Here is a 23530-nt window from a genome sequence, read left to right as displayed (position 1 = left end):
GGGATCATCACTTCATGATGTTTAGGAGATTTGGTGGTATCATTTTTGTTGGCAATAACCAAGCTTGTTCCTTATGATTTATCATGAATATAAGAGAGGGTCTCTTGGAGGAGAAGTGTAGTGAATAATGAGGTGGTGTGGGGGACTCATGCCTGGCCTATCAAGATGCATTGGAGAGCTGTTCAATCAACAAATGACTATGTACAGGCAAATTAACTTTCTCTTATTTCTGGTAATTAATATCCACCAAAACTATTATTAAACTATTATTCAGTTTCCGGGAGAATTATCCATCCAAGAGCAAAGAGAAATACATGTATTGTCCTCAAACAGAGATATCAATCAGCAAAGAGAATATGTCTGCTCGATAAATCCCATAATATCTTTACACCAGATCCCTTCTATTTATGCAGAAGGCAACCTACACCTTAGAGGGTTTATGAGAATATAAAAAAAAGTCTCCTATTTTTAACAAAAACTCCTGTCCATGAGCTGTGTTAGTTGTTGGCGTTCAGCCCATTTCACGTTAATTGTGTCTGAGCTGCAATACCAGACAAAGCCCATGGCCAAGGGCAGCGCTGTTTCCGGAAAAATAGAAAATTTTTATATTGTCATAAAACGTATTTTTAATGATAGGCAATATTGTAATGTCACATAACTGCACAATTATAGTACTAACGTAAAAAAAATTGATCTGTTATGTTAAGATGTTATTTTATAATTTAAAAATGAATGGAAATAATTGGGTGGAGGGGAGATCAGAAAATGAATCATTTTTGTTTTTGATAAGATAACAGTAAGAAATTAACAAATCTAAACCTTAATTAATACACCAATATTAAACTATTTTGTGCTATACATTCAAGTGTGCACGGTCGGCTGAGGCAAAATACTCAATTACTTTCAGCCGTCATACATCAGCGACCTATGAGATACTGAGCATGTATTTAGTCCACAATTGAGTTATAAGAGGACGTCAGCTCTCAGGAGTATGTTTTCCAGAGAAACTGCCTGTCAAGCAAATGACCCAGAACCAACAGCTCTGTCACGTCTCCAACCCTCCATACAATGCCTGGCTCCTTGCCTCTCACATAGTCAATGTTTCTGCTGTCTTCATGAAACTCCCCAACAAATAGTCATATCTATGAACTTAACAAAGGAAAAAAGTTTGATCTGGACACAATCTTCACCCAGTTTACAGACAGCAGTTCCCTATTATTATGCTATTATTGGAAGTGCCCTGTATAGCTTCAGGAGAGATCTGATTTTAAAATGCAAGAGGAACATGCAGCAATTTGCATAGATATGCAAGGCAATTATTGGGAACAGGACCTTTTCTTCAAAATTTCATATTATTTTCCATGGAAGAAGCTAATGGTGGTCTACTGGGTCATATGCCTCGGGTGGTCGGTGCTATGGGGGTGCAAACAAGCCGTTTTGTCTTGGCTATAATATTTAAATAGAGGGATGGGGCAGAAAACGGAACCTTTGCTCCGGATAAAGGAAAGCCTAGTTACAGCTCTGTACTATCTGGCTTTCCAAAGCTAAACAGAGTATTTACAGTGGTAACATTATATTACAGGATTGCTTATTCTTGTACCGAGCTGTAATACAGTACCTATAAAAATCTGTGGGTCCATTCTCTACCTCCATATGACTCCAAATTCATTCGAAAGCATACAGAGGTTTTTTGTTGCATTCATATGATAGCCCCAAAAAAATAATTCATGCTTCTAGAGGAGAATACCTCCATAGCTGTACAGAGGCATCATAGAGTAGTATCAGGCCACAGGGAGTCTGTATGCCCCCGTACAGGCTCTGTGCAACCTTATATTAGGATTTATTGAAAGGGTAACTGATAAAGCATATATTATTACTTATGACCAATACAACAAAAATGAATAAATGACACTACTATTGTTCAAATACAACAAAAATTTATAAATGACACTACTATTGTTCCAACTGAGTGTATAGTAACTGACAAGCACACTGTTCTTTCCTTTATTTCAGTACTGTAACTCCTTACCTTCGGACTGGGATTTTTCCATTTATATTTGTGAGAAATGTGAGTTTCATCCAGCTGAAATACACAAAGAGTTGTCAGAGATCTATTAAATATAATGTAGATATTTGAGGTAACCATTAGAATTTCATAGATGAGCTTGAAAATATCTGCCTGCCCCAATTTTGTGCCTCTTTTTTACTATTAAAAAGTGGTGGCACACTTTTTTTTCATCCATATTATTTCATTGGAATGAATGAACAGCTATACGCCAATTTTCTGGTGAGAAAAAGACGCAAATTATGGTGCACGCCATATTTGCTTGATATTTTGTGACTTTGTCATATAACGATTCTCAGGGTACTTAAAAAAAAAGTAGGTGGCGCTTAGCAGGTTGGGCGGGGTTACCCACAGCCAAAAGATTTACTATAATTTACATCAGAAGAGAACATAAATTATAACGGAAATCTACACCAGCTACGAGATGAACAGCCGAATATGTGAAAAATTTATTAAGAGGCTTTCTGCAGGCTTCAATCTAAGACTAGCATATGAAACACAAGTCTTAGGCCGAATTCAGATAACCGTAGTATACTTCTGTGTGACGGCCGTTAAAACAACGGCCGTCACACGGACACATGTATTTCAATGGGGCCGTTCACACGGCCATTGTTTCAATGGACCGTGTGAAGTTCCTGTTGAAAAATAGAACATGTTCTATTTTCTTCCGTTTTCATGGACCCCTCGATAGACTCAATTCTATGGGCATCCGTGACAACGGGATCGGCACGTGTGCAACTCGGACGTGAAAAACTGCTGTTTGCACTCGTTCGTGTGAATCTGGTCTTAGTAAATTCTCCCAAATGTATCCAGTCTGGGCAATCCCCTGTGAGCAACACCTTAAAGGAGTTTTCTAGGACTTTTAATATCGATGGCCTATCCTTAATACAGGCCATCAGTATCAGCTTGGTGGGGGACTGACTCCCAGCACCCCAACCGATCAGCTTAATGAAAAGAACGCGGCTCTCCTGCGAACATCGCGTCCCCTTTATTATTTACCAGGGACAGCTATGTACATTTTGTAATGGCTGTGCCTGTTTTTTCAGCTCACTGCTATTCAGTCCCATTCAAGTGTATGGGATTGAGCTTCAATCCCCGTCACAGCCACTACAAAATGTACGGAGTTATGCAAGCGCCACAAACCCTTTTAGTCATCTGATCGAGGGGAGTGCCAACACCCATCTGATATTTATTGGCTATCCTAAGGATAGGCCATCAATATTAAAGTCCTAGAAACCCTTTTAATATACAGATGTAACCAAGTTCATCTGGACACCGATAACTTGCTGCAGCGTGATATCACACAACAAAAGCCATTGAAAAAGTCACATCTGTTTACATCAGTAAAGTACTGTGCAAATGTTTTAGGCAGTTGTGGAAAAATGCTGCAAAGAAAGAATGCTTTCAAAAATAGAAGTGTTAATAGTTTTTTTATCAATTAACAAAATACAAAGTGAATGAACAGAATAGAAATCTATATAAAATCAATATTTGGTGTGACCGCCCTTTACCTTCAAAACAGCTTCAATTCTTCTAGGTACACTTGCACACAGCTTTTTGAAGGAACTCTGCAGTGAGATTGTTCCAAACATCTTGAAGAACTGACCACAGATGTTCTGTGAATGTAGGCTTCCTCAAATCCTTGTGTTCTTTTCATGTAATCCCAAACAGACTCGATGATGTTGAGATCAGGGCTCTGTGGGGGCCATATCATCATTTCAAGCGCTCCTTGTTCTTCTCTATGCTGAAGAAAGTTCTTAATGACATAGGCTGTATGTTTGGGGTCGTTGCCCTGCTGCAGAATAAATTTGGAGCCAATCAGACGCCCACCTGATGGTATTGCATGATAGATAGGTATCTGCCTCTATTTCTCAGCATTGAGGACACCAATAATCCTGATCAAATCCCCACCTCCATTTGCTGAAATGCTGCCCCAAACTTGCAAGAACCCTCCCCATGCTTTACTGTTGCCTGCAGACACTTATTATTCTACCGCTCTCCAACCCTTCGGGGAATAAACTGCCTTCTGCTGCAGCCAAATATTTAAAATTTTGACTCATCAGTTCAGAGCAGCTGCTGCAATTTGCTGCACCCCAGTTCCCATATTTTTGTGTATAGTTGAGTTTCTTGGCCTTGTTTCCACGTAGTAAGTATGGCTAATTGGCCGCAATTCTTCCATGAAGACCACTTCTGGCCAGACTTCTCTGAACAGTAGATGTATGTACCTGGGTCCCACTGGTTTCTGCCAGTAGCCAGTTCTGAGTTGATGGCACTGCTGGACATTTTACGATTTTGAAGGAAAGAAAGTAAGCATGTGTCTTTGATCTGCTGCACTGTTTCCTTGGCCGACCACTGCGTATATGGTCCTGAACATTGCTTGCTTCTTTGTGCTTCTTCAAAAGAGCTTGAACAGCACATCGTAAAACCACAGTCTGGTTTGACATTTGCCTGGGAGAGACCTTGCTGATGCAGTATAACTACCTTGTGTCTTGTTGCTGTGCTCAGTCTTGCCATGATGGACCTGTGACATGAAACTGTCTTCCACAACCTCACCATTGTAGCAGCGTTTGGCTGTTCCTCACCTAGTTTTAAGCCTCCCAGCTGTTTCTGTTACAGTTAATGACTGCGTTTCAACCTACATATGAAAATGATCATCATTATCAGCTGTTTGGTATAACTGGTTAATCATACACCTGACTATAACACTACAAAATCCATAACTTGTACGTATGTGTACCTAGTAGAATTTATGCTGTTTTAAAGGCAGAGGGTGGTCACACCAAATATTGATTTGATTTAGATTTCCCTTCTGTTCATTCACTTTGTATTTTGTTAATTGATAAAAATAAACTATTAACACTTTTATTTTTGAAAGCATTCTTACTTTGCAGTATTTTTCCACAACTGCCTAAATTTTTTACACAGTACCATATGAAATTAATTTAATAAAATTTATCAGTCTGTAGAGCAAGCAGAGATCTTCCAGTGAATTTAAACAAAAGGCATTTTAGTACACATTGATTAAGAGCTTTGCCAGGAAAACTCTTTTACGGTCATACAAAAGTTTGCGAAAGCATATAAATGGAATAATAATCTTTTCATATTAATCATATAATCCTAAAGATAAAAAGTTTAATAAAATCACAAGGTTAAAGTTAAGATAACACTTGTAGAGGTACCCAAGGTGGTGCTTATATAATGCACCCATCATCCTTGGTCCCTAAACGTTTAGCATCATAGCTGTTAAATTGACAATCATTTAATTGTTCCCTGCTGCACCTCTCCCCACAATACCTAGTGTTCTTATTGATACAGGTAACACTGACTGGTAAAAATGTAAAGTTAAATCAATGAATTAAAGAAAGAAAAAAAAAGGAAATAAACCTCAATCTCCAATTAAATGGTACGGCAGGCGACCGCCTACTCATCCTACCCCTCGTCCTTCCCTTGTGGCCTATTCCTGTAGCTCTTGAGTACCTCTCTTCTATTTTTCTAATAATTAGAATAAGTGTTATATTAAGATACTACAGTTTTATGGGTTTCTATCTCTCCCGATTTATTGTTGATGCCCCTCCATTTTTCTCCTTCTGTCTCTCTTACCTTTTTTTTTTTTCATTCTCGTCATAAAGTTTAATAAAGCCGGCCACTATAGTGAACATTACCTTTAGACATAAGTATTCTGATAAGTGAACAATGGAAAAAACAAAATCAAGATAAATAATTTGCATCAAGACAAATATGGTCTACCAGGACTGCCCTACATTAACCACTAAATGAGGCAAAATAACGTAAAATGGTCCAATATATAGGTGTCCATTGTTCTAATACCGTTGTCAAAACAATTATTTATAACCTTACGACCTTAATCTCTCTACATAGATCCAAATAGGAATTTACTCCCTAAGGCTCTATTCACATCCCGTTTATAAGTTATGTCAGCAGTACAATTTTGGATAGGGAAAAAGTATCCAAAAATCTCTTGTGATTTATCCATAGGTTTATATTGACCAAATGTATGCCAAAAGAGTGGCCTATGTAGCATATATTTGCTATATAAACAGCTGTATTGAAAATCGTATATGCTTTCTAATACAAGTGAATTCGGCAAATGGGTGCACACTGAACTTAAGGCCATAAACGGATAGAGTTTAACCTGTGCCTATGATGTTGTGTTTCTGACTGGCATGTTTGATCTGGATCTGCATATTTACATATAATAATGTTACTTTAATACTGATTGTTTGCAACTGTTTCATTATTTTCATTATTATTTCTACATTTAGAGTGTTTTTCCGAGCTTATGAAAAACACAGAAAAGTACCTATATATGTCTGAATTGTCACCAGATGATGCCACCATAGCTCAGAAGTAGTTATTTTTCCTTTTCATTATGTTGCATAGCTCTTTGCAGCACTGTTGTTTTCATTTTGCTAGGGCTTGCTGTGGGCGGGATTTCCATGTAAAGGACTGCATTTCCCATGATTCCTCCCTCTTCTCACAAACATGGCCTATATTTACAGCTGCCTGCATGCCCCTTTATTGCAAAGTGATATGTAGTGCTGTAATCACTCACTGTCTGCTACTGAGACACAACTCTGCTGCTAGACTGCAAACAATCTGCTGTCCAGCATGTGAAACACGATCCCTCCAGAGACAGGGATGGAGCGGGACAAAAGTCAAGATAGGAGGCATGTGATTTGTGATGTTCAGCAATACAGGAAGGGGGTGAGGGGAGATAACCACGTGTTAAGTGTATGAGATGTCACTCAAGCAGTAGATAAACACCAGGAATAATGGTCATGTGACTGCACGTGAGACTGGCTTGCAGAGACCTCACAGCTACAGACAGTACATTAGTAAGTGATAAATCTTATTGCAGTTAAACCATCTGTGCACAATTTTTAAGACCTTTAATTCTCAAATTAACACACTGAACTTGTGTATTTAGTTAGCTCATTTATCTAATATTCAGAATAAAAAATATATTATTTCATGTTGTTTGGCTATGTTCACATTACGTTCAATGTTTAGAGTCAGTGTATGTGCCTGGAAATAAAGGGTCCATAGATCTCTAGGGGCATGAAAGATGCCAAAAGAGCCAGCTGGGCAGGAATAGATTGGTGTACCATTTTTTTCACCTATAGAGAAGGACAGACTGTTGCGGTTTCATATACAGTTAGCCACTGTGAAAAAAAAATACAAAAATTCATACACTTATTTAAAATTTTTGCTTCGGTGGCTTAGAAGGATGTATGCAACCTTATGCCATACAATTGCATATGTTGGAGCTTTACCTTTGGCACATATGTCAAGAAAAAGGAAAAAACGGGAACAGAGCCTTTGATGATTTGTCTTCTTCTGCTGCACACTTCTCCAATATATTTTTAATATAATGTTAAATTAAACAATTTGCTAAATTGGAATATTTATCATGATGTAGCAGTGGAGCCTGTCCGCACATTATGTGTGGGAAACCAATAATGGGGGCTTTACATCCAATTCTTGGGTAGGCTCTCCAGTGTTATACACCCTACTGATATTCCTTCCACCAGCCTCATTGTAATCAGCTGTTATTATGCGGTTGGGGCTTTCTTACCCTCAAACGCAAACAACGAATTTGCACTGTGACTGTGCAGCGCGGTGTTTACATCAATAGCGTCTGTCAGTTGTCAGACAGTTCCAGGATATCAGACTCCAGATAGGAGTCCTTGATGAACCAGATAAACAAAAAAGGACAGGGTATTTATGAGCCTATACTGCATCATACAAACATAGGGGCAAATCCACTTTTTTCACAAATGAAAATGTTTGTACGGCCCATGGAAGGACATAGGAATATCTTTAAGTTGCCTAAAGTACACCTATATACATGGAATTTGAGGGCTAAACATTTTAGGAAAATTTGTAAGGTAGCACAGCTTGAGATAATGGCTGCCTGTCTTTCCCTGGTTAATCATCCTTAAACAACCCCATTATAAAAGACTGTATACTGTATGAGAAAGCGGACATTTTGGAAATAACATCCTGATACATCTAAAAATTAAACTTAATATTATTAGTAGTATTTTAATCTACTTAAAGTGTATCTGTAAGGAGACCGGTGCCCTTTAAATGGGGATACCTAAATCAATTCTGCTCATACGGTGAGGCGTCCCCAAATTGGCGCAGTTGAGTTGTGCTCAGTCTTCCGGCTCTGAACTTCATCTGGCTGCAGCAATCTCTGGTTTAGCAACATGATTGACCCTAGTTATGCTTATTGTAATATTATACTAGGTTCAGGAAACAAATAAAAGATAAATTGAGCAATATTTTAATTTTGCTATGGACTTCGACCACTGATAAGGCCCAGGCATCACCATGTTCTGGCTGGTGAGGCCTCAACAGAAAATGTTCGAAAATGTTAGATATTCCCTAATCTACAGAATGTCAAAAGAGGGTTAAACCAGTGGGTAGTAAGGATCATGGAGACAGGCGGGGACACTTTCTGCCATCCTGCTGACCAATTCTTGCCATATGAGATCTATTAGATGTCCCTGCGTGAACGGTTTGATGATCGCTGCTTTTTAACCCACAAAAGTTAAGACAAGCAAAAAAACTGTATAATGATTTTTATAAGCAAAAATAAGCACAAAATTCAAACAGAAAGACTATAACATTTTATACACACACACACACACACACACACACACACACACACACACACACACACACACACACACACACACACACACACACACACACACACACACACACACACACACACACACACAATGGTTATATAGTAAAGATGGAGTACTGCATGAGAAAAACCTTCCTGTGGGCTTTTAATCCTTGGTTACAAACTCAAAATAGAAAAAAATAAAATAAATGAGTAAATAAAACATTTGCCAAAAGTGGATTAGGTTAAGGTCCTTACTAGTTAAGAGCCATTTACATGGAATCCAATGGTAAGACGTGTTCATAGTATAAAGTGACATTGAAAATGTTTAGAAAATTGATTGTATGTGCATAAACATTTAAACAAACCTGGGGACTGGTATATAAAATTGCTGCCATTATTAAAATGCGAGTAAAGCAATGCCAAGATTTATTACTTACTGGAAAGTGCTCCATCAGGTCTGATGGCTTAGAAATCACCATGTACAAATGGATCACACGGCACCAAGAAAGGACACTGAGCAAAAAAGCCACACAAAAGAAGACTCCTGCCATAAGGCCCTTAAGGACCATGCCAATTTTGGCCTTGGGGAGAGGCCTATTTGTATCCTGCAGGAATAACTTCTATAATATATTTTCATCTGCTTTTTTTTTTTTGCGGGATGGTTGTACTTTATGTAGGTGCCACTGTTGGGTACATTTACATTAGCAACATACTGTAGATAATATACTGTAGAGCACTATTATCCAAGTATTAAATAGGGACACATAATAAGAACAACATATCCATCAACGGCAGCTTGTTGAGAGTTTCTAAGCAGAAAAATGTGAGAAGACTCTTGACACACTGTAACAGAAGGCAAGCAAGCCACTTGAGTGATTTATGTTTCCTAAATTTAGGGAACTCAGATTAAAATGTCCACAAACCACATGGAATAAGATATACTATTGTCAGTTTATACTTATATATATTATCGACAAGACAGAGGCCAACTTAACTTCCTCCCAGGCCCCTAAAATGTGGCAGGGACTATGATCAAATACTGAGGGCCCCTCATCTGATTAGCCAAGAGGGACCACGTAGCCTTATCTAACTTTCTTACTGAGGTACTGTAGTTGAGAGAAAATGGTTCCTCTTGGCCAAAATACATAATTGTAACAAAATGAATACCATACATAATATAGAAAACAAATAGCAAACAGACACATGGAAGACACTTACTGTTTTTTGAGACAAGTCATTGGACTGACGTTGTTGGCTCTAAAGTTATGCGTGATAGATTTTAGCCCTTCTACCCATTGCTGAAAGACATACAAACACAGTGTACAAATAAGGAAAATCACTCCATATAAGACATGCAGTGCAACAATAGCAAGACTTGCACCAACTCCATTACAACTCTTTTCTTTACACTTAATATTGTAAAAATATCAAGACAGAAGAAGAACAAGAATAAGTCGCATCAAGACAATTGACACCTGGTTTCTGACACCAAACACACACACACAGCCTTCCCCCAACAACTGATGGAAGTTATATATTCTTCATTAAATAGTCTTTAAGATAAATTACTATAATGTTTACAAATATATACTAAAGTATATAAATCAGTCTGAACTTAGGCCTCGTTCACATCTGCCTTGGAGGCACCATTACTGGCCTCCGTCGCAGATCCGGCCGAGATTACCGGAGACAATAGTGCAGCATGATGTGCTATTGTCTCTGGAAAAATCATGGTCACCCCGACAGAAAGCCGACAGAACCTATTAAAGTCAATGACTTCCGTCGGCGATGTCCATTGTGCAATGGAACCGTTGCTTCAAATATTCCCTTGTTCTGCTTCTCTGATGGAGCAGAATAACAGAAAACACTGACGCAGGTGTGAACTTAGCCTTAGCTGGGATCCCATTATGGTGATCATAAAAGTCATCCCTACCGTTTCCTACATGGCATGATATCCTTAAAGCTTGCCCAGAGCAGTGTGAGAATCCGCTCCATCCTCTATATACAAGTTAGGCCCCATGCACAAGAACGTAAAAACGCCCGTAATTACGGCACGTTTTTACGGGCCCATGGACTTCTATTGGCCATGGGTACCTCCCCGTATGCTTACGGGAAGGTGCCCGTGCCGTTGAAAAATATAGAACATGTCCTATTTCAGGCCGTAATTACGGCACGGCAGGTCCATAGAAGTCTATGGGGCTCCCGTAATTACGGGTGACTACGTGTGTGCACCCGTAATTACGGGAGCGTTGCTAGGCGACGTCAGGGGATAGTCACTGTCCAGGGTGCTGAAAGAGTTAAACGATCTGCCGTAACTGTTTCAGCACCCTGGACAGTGACTTCCGATCACAATATAGATAAACCTGTAAAAAAAAAAAAGACTTTCATACTTACCCAGAACTCCCTGCTTCTTCCTCCAGTCCGGCCTCCTGGGATGACGTTTCAGCCCATGTGACCGCTGCAGCCAATCACAGGCTGCAGTGGTCACATGGACTGCCGCGTCATCCAGGGAGGTCGGACTGGATGTCAAGAGAGGGACGCATCACCAAGACAACGGCCAGGTAAGTATGAATTTGTTTTACTTTTTCTGCGGAAAGGGCTGTCCCTTCTCTCTATCCTGCACTGATAGAGAGAAGGGGCTGCCGATTAGTGCAGTGCAATTTTGCAGCAAAAACGTGCCCGTAAATACGGGTGGAATACGGGTGACACCGGACCCGTATTTACGGGCACGGGTCCGTAAATACTGGTGCAATACGGGTCGAATACGTGTGACCAAGGACCCGTATTTACGGGAGCACAAAAATACGATTGTGTGCATGAGGCCTTACACTTTGTTCTCACGTAGCAGAAATGCTGCAGATTTCCGTACGAAATTGGAGTAAAGAAAATCTACAGCGGAATTGAGTAGCAGCATAGTAGATGAGATTTAAACAAATCCCACAAATAGTTTTATATATATATATATATATATATATATATATATATATATATATATACATACACAAAATGACCATAGAACAAAGTAACGGCACCAGGACTTCAAAGTAGATGAATCAGGGTGGATTTATTCACTTCAAGTGAGCGACCTTTCTCAAGCTACCTATATATATATATATATATATATATCCACTATACTCACCTTCTCAATCTCCTGCCACTCCCCTGGTTACGCTAGCTTGGCCTCCTTGGTCTCTGTATCCTGGCCTCCAGTAATGATCACAGGCTGCACAGCGGTTACATATGACAACATGTCATCGCTGCAGGACGGGATGCAGAGACGAGCGGGGACCAGACTAACGTCACCAAGGGAGCGACAAAAGATTGTACGGTGAGAATACATTTTTATTTTGTTTTTGCCAAACTGCATGGGTAAATCCGCAAGTAAATTTACATTAAAATCCTGCGGATTTGACACTGCAGCTCCCTCCAAAAAATTCCACAGCAAATACGGTACATGTGAATGCACCCTAAAACTACATTCAAACAACTGTAAAACTGCAGTTTTTCATGTCCGATGTGCACACGTGCGGGACGCGTTATCGCATATCCCCCATAGACTAGAATCTATGGTGGGATGTGCAAAGTGCAAAAAAAGGACCTATTTTCTCACAGACCCTTCACACGCTCCGTTGAAACAACGGTCGTGTGAATGGCCCAATTGGAATACAATTGTTTTAACGGCCGTCACATGGACGTGATACACGCTCGTCTGAATGAGCCCTGAGACTGAGTTTACACATCACGGAATTGTCGCGGATTTGTAACGGATTTGATGCAGATCTCCCCCTTTGCACTGCAAAGGATAAAATCTGCGTTAAAAAATCTACAACAAATTCAGGACGTGTGAACTCAGCTTTACACTTCTGGATACGATCACCTCATGTATTACCCTAGGGCGTTCTGATTCTGAGAAAGCAGACATGGGGAACCCCGAGATCTCTGCATTGTGAGACCCCCAAGTTTATAACATGTTTTTGTGGAAAAGCATTTCATAATGATATTTTTTACATAGTGTATACTGCATGTCATAAAAGACAAAGTTTTCTTAAAAACTAAAGAAAAAGTAAAGTAAAAAACAAAGCAACCACATCAATTAAAAGAACAGGTTTAGAATCCCAGGGGACACATTGTAGTCTCATTTGTGACCCTGGAAAATGACTTTTTTCTTCCTGTGCTTTCAGCAGGTCATTGGGGTATTATTGATTCATGCTTTCCTGCCTTGCCCTGCGATCATACACGTAGACTTGTACAGATGTTACTGTTTCTTTTGTGCAGTCTGATCACTTAGTTAAGCTGGCTTATCTGCAGTCCTATGTCAAACAGAACATGACACATTATACCAGCATGAATGGCGTCAAAGAACTCTCTCATCTGTATATATGCACTTATTGACACTAATCTGGTATTTATATAATGAAATCATGTGGACAAATGTTAATTAGTGCTGCCAGTAGGGGGTGATGATGAGCCAAGAACATTTTCTGCACATTTTCCTTGCTGTGCTACTAGTAGCCTACACTGATACATTTGTATGCCCACCATCACACAAGCAGTGCCAGCCTAGAACTGCTGTATTCATATTAAGGGGGCTATGCAGTAGGTGGAATAACGCCTTGTCGCAATACCTGAGGGTCGGCCTATCACAATACATCCCCATCATGATGACTGCACAAGAGCACTGCAGCATTTAACCTCAGATGACCTGATACTAGCCCTGAATACAGGGATGCTGTTTACCTTCCTCAAGGTTCGATGCAGATATACAAGAGAGGCAAACTCTGGAGCAATGCTAGCAAGTTAATATTTTACAAAGGCAAGAGAGGTAAATGTGACTTGGTCGTTTCACACCTCCAGAAAAAAATGCTACGTTTTTCCTGGTGTTTTCGTTGGCGTTTTTCACACCATTTATTTTTTTTTTAAGTCAAAAAAACGCTGCCGCCAGATGTTAGTTTTTAGTCTATGTGAGCTATTGAAAAAGGCTACATACAAAGTGTTTTGCTTTGTCGCGCTTTTGTGTCGTTTTTGGGTTCAGTGCAGTTTTATTTTATTTACAAAGCACAGCCTATTTCAGGCATTTTTCTTATAGACTTCTCTTTAGGACTATAGGAGTTTTTACGTGCGTTTTTTTTAAAATATAGTTTAAAATGCCAGACAAAAACACAGTGTAATGGCAGCTGCCTTAAAACAAACTGGCAGATGAGTATACACTGACCTTAAAGCCTTGTTCTCACAGGGCAGTTTAGAGTGCAGTTTTTGATGCATTTATTTTTTTTAACATTAAACCAGTAATGGAAGAGAAATACACAGAAAACATGTATTTTATTTTTTTACACCACTCCTGTCTTAATTCAAAGAATTCTACACGTGTACAGTGCATCATTGTATTACTTGTTACCATACATGGTGGAAAGGGGGGCGTCAATAGAAGGTATGGCACAGGGCACCAACAAAACTAAGGCCGGTCCTGCTGATGGGCTACAAGGGACATGAAGAAGAATAAATTACAGCGCAAATCTACGCTAGCACATAGATTTGCACGAACGGCTAGAAATGCGCCTTTTTAATTTAATTCTATTTGATTAAATTTATTTGGGGACTCTGCAGCTGAGACCAGCTCACTGCTATCATCATAATAACCGTCTCGCGAGGTTGATTTCCATCAAATCACAGAGTGAACACCCAGCATTAGGCCTCTTTCAGACGAGCATATTTGTAAATGTCCATAATACGGATTTGTAATAGTACAGATGATATTGCATCAGTATTGCATCAGTATTACAGATCCGTATAACTGAAGGGCTGTCTACTAGGGAGAAAATTTAATGACATAGGACAGTCACTTTGAAAAACGGATGATATATGGCCCAAACACGGGTGCATCCCTATTTCAATCACTCTCCATAGACTTAAATGGTTAATTTCCATACGCAATACAGATGAAAGTAGTGCATGCTGCATTTTTTAAATACGCATGTACTGTATTTTATACACGCATGTGAATAGCCTCATTGAACAACATTACCCGCAAAAAACTGATGGAATAAGGATGCAAAATACGCTCGTCTGAAAGAGGCCTTAGGGCGGTTTCCCACGTGTTATTTTGATGCTATTTTTTATGATGTTTTTGAATCCCAGATCAAGTGTAAATTGTAAAGGGAAGTATATAAGATAGATTCTACTTTTCCACTTTTTTAATCCACTCCTGGCTGTGGCTTAAAAAACGACATCAAAATGGCTCGTGTGAAGCCCCTCATACACGTTCACTCAATAGCGCCAACTCAATAAACCAATTAAACAATCCGTAGGATTTTGGAAAGAGAGACAGAAAACCTATACAACCATGAAACACATTCTGCTTTTATTGCATTGAAACTAATGGTCCCAGTGTTACTGTCCATCTTATTTCTCTTTTAAATGTTTCATACTTAACATAATCTCATCAATAAGAATTGAGTTTCATTTGCAATCTCTTCCTTCATAGGGATCAATACCAATATAATAAAACACAGTAAACATATTAACTGTAATGAGGAAGTGTATCTACAGAGATTCGCTGCAAAATGTACACAAACATACATAAGGAGAGCAATAAGTGATCCGAGAAGGTAACATAATCCTCCTTATCCACTTGGGACCATTATTATTTGAATAACGATCACAGACCCACATTGTCCCATTGTTCTATTGCAACATATTCTCTGGCACACCTGACAAGAGAAAGAGAACCCCGAAACATACCGTGAGACCCTATTGAACAGAGTACATGCAGGTCTCAACACACTTGCCAAAGATGTATATACTGTAGTTCTCCTTCTACAATATTATGGTAGATTCACACAGAACTTCTGTTTTCTAAGACCAAAGGAGGAGACCAGTACTATTAACTACTCAAAACCCCATTTTCATTCACCCTTTTAGGGTTACAAAGAGCACCTCTTGCTCTGGAGGATCTGTCCTGTCCTTGATTACGCAAACAACCCATTGATTTGCATGAGAGCGGTGTAATGCATAATTTCCCCTGTGGCGGTGCTGCAGGGAAATTGAACACTAAGGGCATGCCCACACGTGGCGGATTTCCTCCGCAACTGTCCGCATCAATGCCGCACAGAATCTGCGTTGCAGATTCTGCGGCGGATCTGCCCAAAATGTGCAGTAAATTGATGCGGACTAGCTGCTGCGGACTGCGGTAAAAGTGCTTCCCTTCTCTCTATCAGTGCAGGATAGAGAGAAGGGCCAGCACTTTCCCTAGTGAAAGTAAACTAATTTCATACTTACCGGCCGTTGTCTTGGTGACGCGTCCCTCTTTCGGCATCCAGCCCGACCTCCCTGGATGACGCGGCAGTCCATGTGACCGCTGCAGCCTGTGATTGGCTGCAGCCGTCACTTAGACTGAAACATCATCCTGGGAAGCCGGACTGGAGACAGAAGCAGGGAGTTCTCGGTAAGTATGAACTTCTATTTTTTTTACAGGTTGCTGTATATTGGGATCGGTAGTCACTGTCCAGGGTGCAGAAACAGTTACTGCCGATCGCTTAACTCTTTCAGCACCCTGGACAGTGACTATTTACTGACGTCTCCTAGCAACGCTCCCGTAATTACGGGAGCCCCATTGACTTCCTCAGTCTGGCTGTAGACCTAGAAATACATAGGTCCAGCCAGAATGAAGAAATGTCATGTCAAAAAAGCAAGACGCATCCGCAGCACACATAACATGTGCATGACAGCTGCGGACTTCATTGCGGAAATTAGAATCTCCATTGAAGTCAATGGAGAAATTCCGCCATGAGTCCGCAACCAGTCCGCCACAACTCCGCAACATCCATTGCATGTTGCGGACACCAAATTCCGCACCGCAGCCTATGCTCCGCAACGGAATTTTCAGCCTCGTCTAAACGAACCCTACTAAATAGAAGTGGAAGTCAATGGAGAAACGGCTCCGCTGCGGATTAACGCTGCGGAGTGTCCGCAGCGGAATTCAAGAGCAATTCCGCCACGTGTGGCTTTGCCCTTACTGAAGATTTCCCCACAGATTACAGCTGATCAGTAGAGGTCCCATCAGGGCAACACTATGTAGTGTCACTTTTTAGAGATGTTCTGCTTGTACTAGTTAAATGACTATAACTTTTTTTTTTTTTTTTTAAAGTATAACAGTGATTTATCTTTTTCATTAACGATATGGCTTTGTCTTTTCTACGGGAGTTTCACGAAAACCGTCTAACAGTAAAACTGTCTTTGTTGGACAACCACTCGCAGCATATCTTTAATTTGTTGCACTGGTCTTAAAAAATTAAAGCTGTGTTGTGATTGGTTGCTATGGGCCATTTTCATGAATCACCCCATGGTATTTTTTTTAGAATAATTGGGTGTTTAGCATATGAAAAATTATAAAAAAAAATATAACTTCTGCTGCACTGACAAATTCTAATTATTTTTTGTTAATCACTTAGGGTAACTCTAAAATAAAATTTATATTTGTGCCTGATAAAGTCTCCCATTTATTTTAATGTATTACTTTTTTGCAACTTGTCCTCCAGAAGATCAGAAAATACCTTTTGGGGGACATTATTTATTTAATCATTATTAAATAATTTTTGTTACACTACATATTTTGCATAAATTTGGAGCTGTTATAGCAGCCCCAGTTATAAGACATAACAGCCCTGATAAAAATAAATTGTTTACTTCCAGTGGATAAACTTTGTCCATGGTCACGTGATGGACACACAGGTGCGTGACTCGTTACAGTTACAGTATGTGTATCAGGGCTTTGTCTTCTAACGATCCCAGCACCTGTGTGTCCATCACATGACCATGGACAGAAAGTTATCCCGCTGATGTAAACAATGAGTGTTCCTACTGAATAACAACAAGCAGAGATCTTGGAAACCGTGAGGAATTAATACAGAAAGAATATTGGAAGATTGTATAACTTTTAATTATACAAAAAATAACATTAATTTGCTGAAACCGGACAACCCCTTTAATGACCAAAGTAAAAACACGGGTTGAGGTTGTTAAGGGGTTGCACTATAGTTGGGGGTTACTGTCAGGCAACTCGTACAGTATTTTCATCAATAATTTGAATCATAATTTGTGAGCCAAACCTAGTAGTGGATCCAAACATGGAAGAGGTGTAAATCTTTCCATTATACTTTTTTTCTGTGTAGGTTTCGATCCTAGTTCCGGCCTACAAATACTGATGCAAAATATTGCCGTGTGAAAGAGAGCTTACAGATTTTACATCAGGTCCATGGAAGCCTCAGGTTACGATACTTTTGGACGGTAATACTTAAACAAGACTCATTGAAAGGAATCTCCTAAACATTGCAAAAGTCACAATTTGCTCAAAAAAGATTTACTTTTGTGGCATTAACGCCGCTCACAACACTTTACCAAAAAGCAACCATAGAGAAAATAAAGCATTACACAGTACCTGTTAAAATCAATGGACTGTTCAACCACAAAAAATGCTGAGTCTTGCAGAGTGAGGTCTTGTTCACACTGTACAGTTTTTTTGCATGTATTTTTTGCGCTAAATCCAGAATTGGATCCAGGAAAGAAGACACTGTAAGGCCTGCCCATACATATTTCTTCTGTTTAGGTTTAGTCCCTTATTTTGGCTTAAAACATACATGCAAAATCTGCAGCAAATCTGCACTGTGTGAACAAGGCCTGAGAGTAAGTAAGGGTCTTCTTCCACAGCTCGACATGAGCCGTGTAAAAGAGCGCCGATCAACGAGGCAGCTTATTGATTGGCGCTTGTTTCCTTCTCTCACAAGGAGCAATGCATGGGGACGAGCCATTATTACTACGATTGTTGGTCCCCATACATTTCCATCGTGTCGACAGCACGTCTCCCTATTTACACATGGAGATGTGCTGCCGACAACGATAATATTTCATGCTTATTAAGCGGTCGCTCGTTCATAGGCTGATCGTTGCCCTGTTTACACAGGGCAATGATCCAGAACGAGTGTTCATATGAACGCTAGTTTGCCCGATCATTGCCCCATGTAAAAGGGCCCTAACACCTCTCTTCTCTGGCTGATGGATGAGGGTCCTGAACTCTATATCCGGATAATATGATAAGAATTGTTAGCGTAATCTTAAAACTCACTTGCAACCTGTTTTAAGGGAGACTATTCACAAATAGGAAGACCTTTGTGGTCTGTGGTTACTGTAATAACCAATCCTTGCCAAGCTGACATAAGTCATCCAGTAATTGACAGGAGCAAATTAGAGTAGCCACAGAAACATAGTATTAACATAAGCAGTGTTTAATTGTAAAATACCTTAGCTACTTCGACGTTCTCTGCTACCATGTAAGTAAAGTTGATGTTCACCAGGTCTGTACCGGAGCAGACGCACACTATACGGCCTTCTATTTCATTTTCGGCTTTTCCGGCAGACTCCAGTGCAGACAGTATTTTTGGATCCTGGACCAGAGGACAAAGCTCGATTTAATATCACAAAGCATTTTATTAAAATATACAGAACATGTCTTTTAAGCAATGACTATGCAGGCAGCAAATGACTAAAAGATTATTCAAAAGGTGACAACCAATATGGCTGCAATTCCAGTTGTCTCTTCCAAAACAGCGCTGTCTACTTATAGGAATCACCTATTCACTGATAACCGAGTCATGTTTTAAAGCTTTAGAAAGAGTTGAACATTGACTTACATGGGTCAAGCTACATCTACATGTTCATCTATAGGTGGCACCACAGACACTGGGTTTTTTTCTCTGGAAGATAGCTTTTTTTGCATCATTTGTCCCAGGGTACATTGCCCCAAAGAAGGCCTTCCAGCTGGAACTCTTCTAGGAGAATCACTAACTTCCAATAGTCATTTTTTGCAAAAAATTGCCACAATAACAAAAAAGAAACATTTCAATATCTCCGTAAGTAAAACAAACTGTGGCTACTGCTGTTCTTTTCTGATTGATTTACTAATATACAGCTAATGGTACTCATCAGGTGGAAATTCTCTCTATTAGTAAAATTTTGAAGGGCATATGTCAGTATGTCATTATACTAAGCTCTTGGTTTCAGATCATCTATTCTATAGGATGCTCTGCTAAGGGAAAATAGTAGGTGCCCCTACATCAACAAAACCACCCCTTAAACATCTAATTGGGGGGCAGAGAGATTACCTGTGACATATGCATATGCCCTCATGGCACTTTATACTGGCAGAGGGGACTCATGTGTGAGCCCTCATGTCTGCCCCAACATTTTATGGACAGAACCATGCAAAACATTTTCTATTTCCATTACCTAAATTTTCTTTTATTTCACATTTTCCATATAAAATTATCTTCCTTTCAGTGCAGTGATTTTCGGTGACATCTACACATTCAGTACAATGGCTCTTTATGACATTTAGTATCTGACATTTCATGCTCATTATTATAAGGTCGCTTATGGTCTGATGTCATTTGCAGTTCTTATGAATTATCAGCTTTCAGTTGAGCTGGATCTCCTTTCCTTTAGTGTCTTATTTTACCATAATAAAATCGAAAGGATTTTATCTTGAATTTTCACATATAATAAAGGAGAAAATAGAAAAGCTCCAAATTAGATAACCTTTTCACTGTTAATTAAACCTGCAAAGAAAGGAGTTTTCAGATGACATTACCTTTGGTACTATGCCATAACGTATACTGTTGATGAGAGAGCATTCTAAGACTTGGCCTTCCTATAATAGAAATAAGAAGAGCTGAATTAAACAACGTGTACTTAAAAGTAGCGTGAATAACGCATATTTATAAAAGTGCAAAATGTACAAATAAAACTAGACAATGATGAGAAATGGATGGGGTTTACATATTGAAGGTGGATACATGGACACTCACTGGTTCAGTCAAGGTTGATGATAACTAAATTCCATTATTTAACCTGAAACTGAATAAAGTCATTTTTGAATGCAAGATTTGAGGGGCAAATTGTGGGGGTAATGTATGTTCTTAGGCTTTGCAGGAGTAAAAAGCATGGAAAAAAATCAAACTGTAGCAGAAAGTATCTGCTCAGTACATTGCTCTACGCTAGAATAGTCAAAGAAACCGGAAGGCTGAAAAGCATAGCATCTATTAGAGATGTAAAGTGTGCTTCCAGTAATAGAAAACTTCTGATATGTCATCAAGAAAACATGTGGGGTTGCTTGAGCTTGGAGACCCACACTTGTTAGGAAGCCTCATTAAAGTCTATGAACAGTCCATCAACATTCGTTTAAAGATCCAAAGATCTCTGGGCTCAAAGCTCAAGGGGCAAATGACTCTGGAAAAATTCTGAAGGCCCTTTTATATATTGATGAATCCCCCACCAATGTCTCACTGTCATGTCAAACATCTTGGAAAATGAAGGAAAAATTTTAAAGTTGAATGCGAAATGAAAATAAATATTGGGTCCAATTAGTTAAATTCAGACCTAACACTGCACAGAGACAGATCTCCTCAGAGGGAACTGTAGGAAGTGGATGGGAAGACTCAAGTGACATCTAAGCCTGAGTCTGCCCATTCCAATAATCTAAAGATATAATGGGAAAACAAAAAATGCCTGATCAGCTTGGATCTCCAGTACAGATGACCAGAGATCTAGAAAAAAAGTAATGGGGAGGAATCCTCCAGCTCACCTGACATGAAAATTAGTGTCGCTGATAGCGCCCGGATCCTCGTGTCGGCACACGATGTGAGTAGCAGGGTAACAGAGAGAGGTTGGGTCCAGCGCTTTGAATAGAAGTAAAATGGAAGCTATTTCCAAGTTTAATGGTCTTAGTTAAAAGGTCCAATGGTGAGGAGTCCTGGTGTGCAGAAATGGGGGAATGTAGATCCTTTGAGCCTACGCGTTTCGGACGACTCTGGCGTCCTTAGACTTCCAAGTCCAAGTCCTGGTGTGCAGAAATGGGGGAATGTAGATCCTTTGAGCCTACGCGTTTCGGACGACTCTGGCGTCCTTAGACTTCCATTTTACTTCTATTCAAAGCACTGGACCCAAACTCTCTCTGTTACCCTGCGACCAGAGATCTACTTATTGTAGGATAATATCATGCAGAAGGGACAGGAGGCCAGCTAAAGATAAGACGTTGTCCAACCTACACCAATGGTCAATAAGATATTTGCCTCCATTGAGATCTACTGTTCATTGCTAATGACATATCATATATCTTGTAGTCAGCACATGAGAGGTGAATACCATTATTCCAGTTCTTGTGAGACTTGGAAAAAAACTGTATTTCCACAGAGACTATTTAACATATTAAAATAATAATAATATTCCTCACACACAAGGCCGGTTTCTTGACTGACAAATCATTGAGCTATTGGGAAATGTAATAGTGGACATATTGTTTTTCATCCAGCTTTCCCAAAAACAGTTATAACTCGGCCAATTTTGGGCCTTTTGTTTTCTCATGATCACATTCCAAAAGCCCTAGCTTTTTTGTTTTCCAATCAACGTATTTGTATGAGGGATTGTTTTTGCAGGGTGAGTTGTATTTTTCAATTTAACCATTTAAGGGTACATATAGTTATTTAACTTTATTCATTTTTTGAGGGTGGGTGAGAAATAAAATTATCAATTCCACCACAGTTTTTTTTTTCTAGCCATTTTCCCAGCGTCTTAAATAATGTCTTAACTTGATTGTATGTGTCATTATGATTGCAGCAATACCAAATATGCGTATTTTGATGTTTTAGTTCATTTGCTCAACAAAAACATGTTTTCTAAAAAACATAACTTTTTATTTTTCCGTTAAATGTCTGGGATTGGAGTTATCTCCAAACATGGCTGTCAGTGCGGGATGTCATTTGTGTAATACAGCCTACACCCGCAAGTGATGGCGCGGACACAAGGAACACATTTCACGGGAAATACTCATGAGCTGTGACGTACTTTTAAGGCTTGTCCACATGTAATTCCGTTGAAAGTAGCAGACTTTCCACTGTAGCAAAAATTTACCACTTCCTGTGTTTTTGACTGCAGAAAATGGTGCGTATTATGCTGCTTGTTTCACAATTTTGGGAGATGGTGACATCTCTTCTCAAAAACGCAACAATTCAGTCCACTTTCCGCAGCAGGAATAGACATGCTGCGGTACAAAAAATGTGCACCGCAGGTCGATTTCTGCTCAGAATATTTACGCAGCGTGTGGATGAGATTTGTTCAATCTCACCAACTTTGCTGCTACTCTATTCTGCTGCGTATTTTCCGTCCGCAATTCCGCCAAGTGTGGACGAGCCCTTACAGAGCAAGGTGGGAATGGGTTTAGAAACTGTTGACTGTTCAAAGCACAACAGTTAAGGGGAAGACAGGTAATATAAGAGCACCAGCTAATACTACATACCTTTCCTTCGCTTTTCCATGTAAGAAAGAAGCCAAACTCGTCCACTTTAAAGAGGCAATTTGGTTCAAAGACAAATGATTCCTAAAAAGAAAATGAGTAGAAAATAAATTTCACTGCATGAATATACACTACCGTTCAAAAGTTTAGGGTCACTTAGAAATTTCCTTATTTTTGAAAGAAAAGCACAGTTTTTTTTCAATGAAGATAACATTAAATTAATTAGAAATATACTCTATACATTGTTAATGTGCTAAATGACTATTCAAGCTGCAAACGTCTACATATCTACATAGGTGTATAGAGACCCATTTCCAGCAACCATCACTCAAGTATTCTAATGGTACATTGTGTTTGCTAACTGTATTAGAAGGCTAATAGATGATTAGAAAACACTTGAAAACCCTTGTGCAATTATGTTAGCACCGCTGTAAACAGTTTTGCTGTTTAGAGGAGCTATAAAACT

The 23530-nt window shown here is 39.5% G+C and overlaps 1 protein-coding gene across 5 annotated transcripts in view; it reads right to left on the bottom strand.

The window, feature by feature from the left end:
• Positions 1-23530, bottom strand: part of PLCB4 (phospholipase C beta 4) — a 263547-nt gene that overhangs the window by 95386 nt on the left and 144631 nt on the right. For all 5 annotated transcript variants that reach the window (XM_075863064.1, XM_075863062.1, XM_075863065.1 and 2 more), the window contains 5 exons: positions 23068-23148; positions 20365-20424; positions 19019-19162; positions 9945-10024; positions 2030-2083 (listed from right to left, as the gene is read on the bottom strand). In XM_075863064.1, the coding sequence (XP_075719179.1) occupies positions 2030-2083; positions 9945-10024; positions 19019-19162; positions 20365-20424; positions 23068-23148 (419 nt within the window). The remainder of the gene's footprint in view (positions 1-2029; positions 2084-9944; positions 10025-19018; positions 19163-20364; positions 20425-23067; positions 23149-23530) is intronic.

Source organism: Rhinoderma darwinii, chromosome 4 (genome assembly GCF_050947455.1).
Source record: "Rhinoderma darwinii isolate aRhiDar2 chromosome 4, aRhiDar2.hap1, whole genome shotgun sequence".
In the NCBI taxonomy this organism is placed as follows: domain Eukaryota; kingdom Metazoa; phylum Chordata; class Amphibia; order Anura; family Rhinodermatidae; genus Rhinoderma; species Rhinoderma darwinii.
This window is presented reverse-complemented; position numbering and strand designations above follow the sequence as displayed.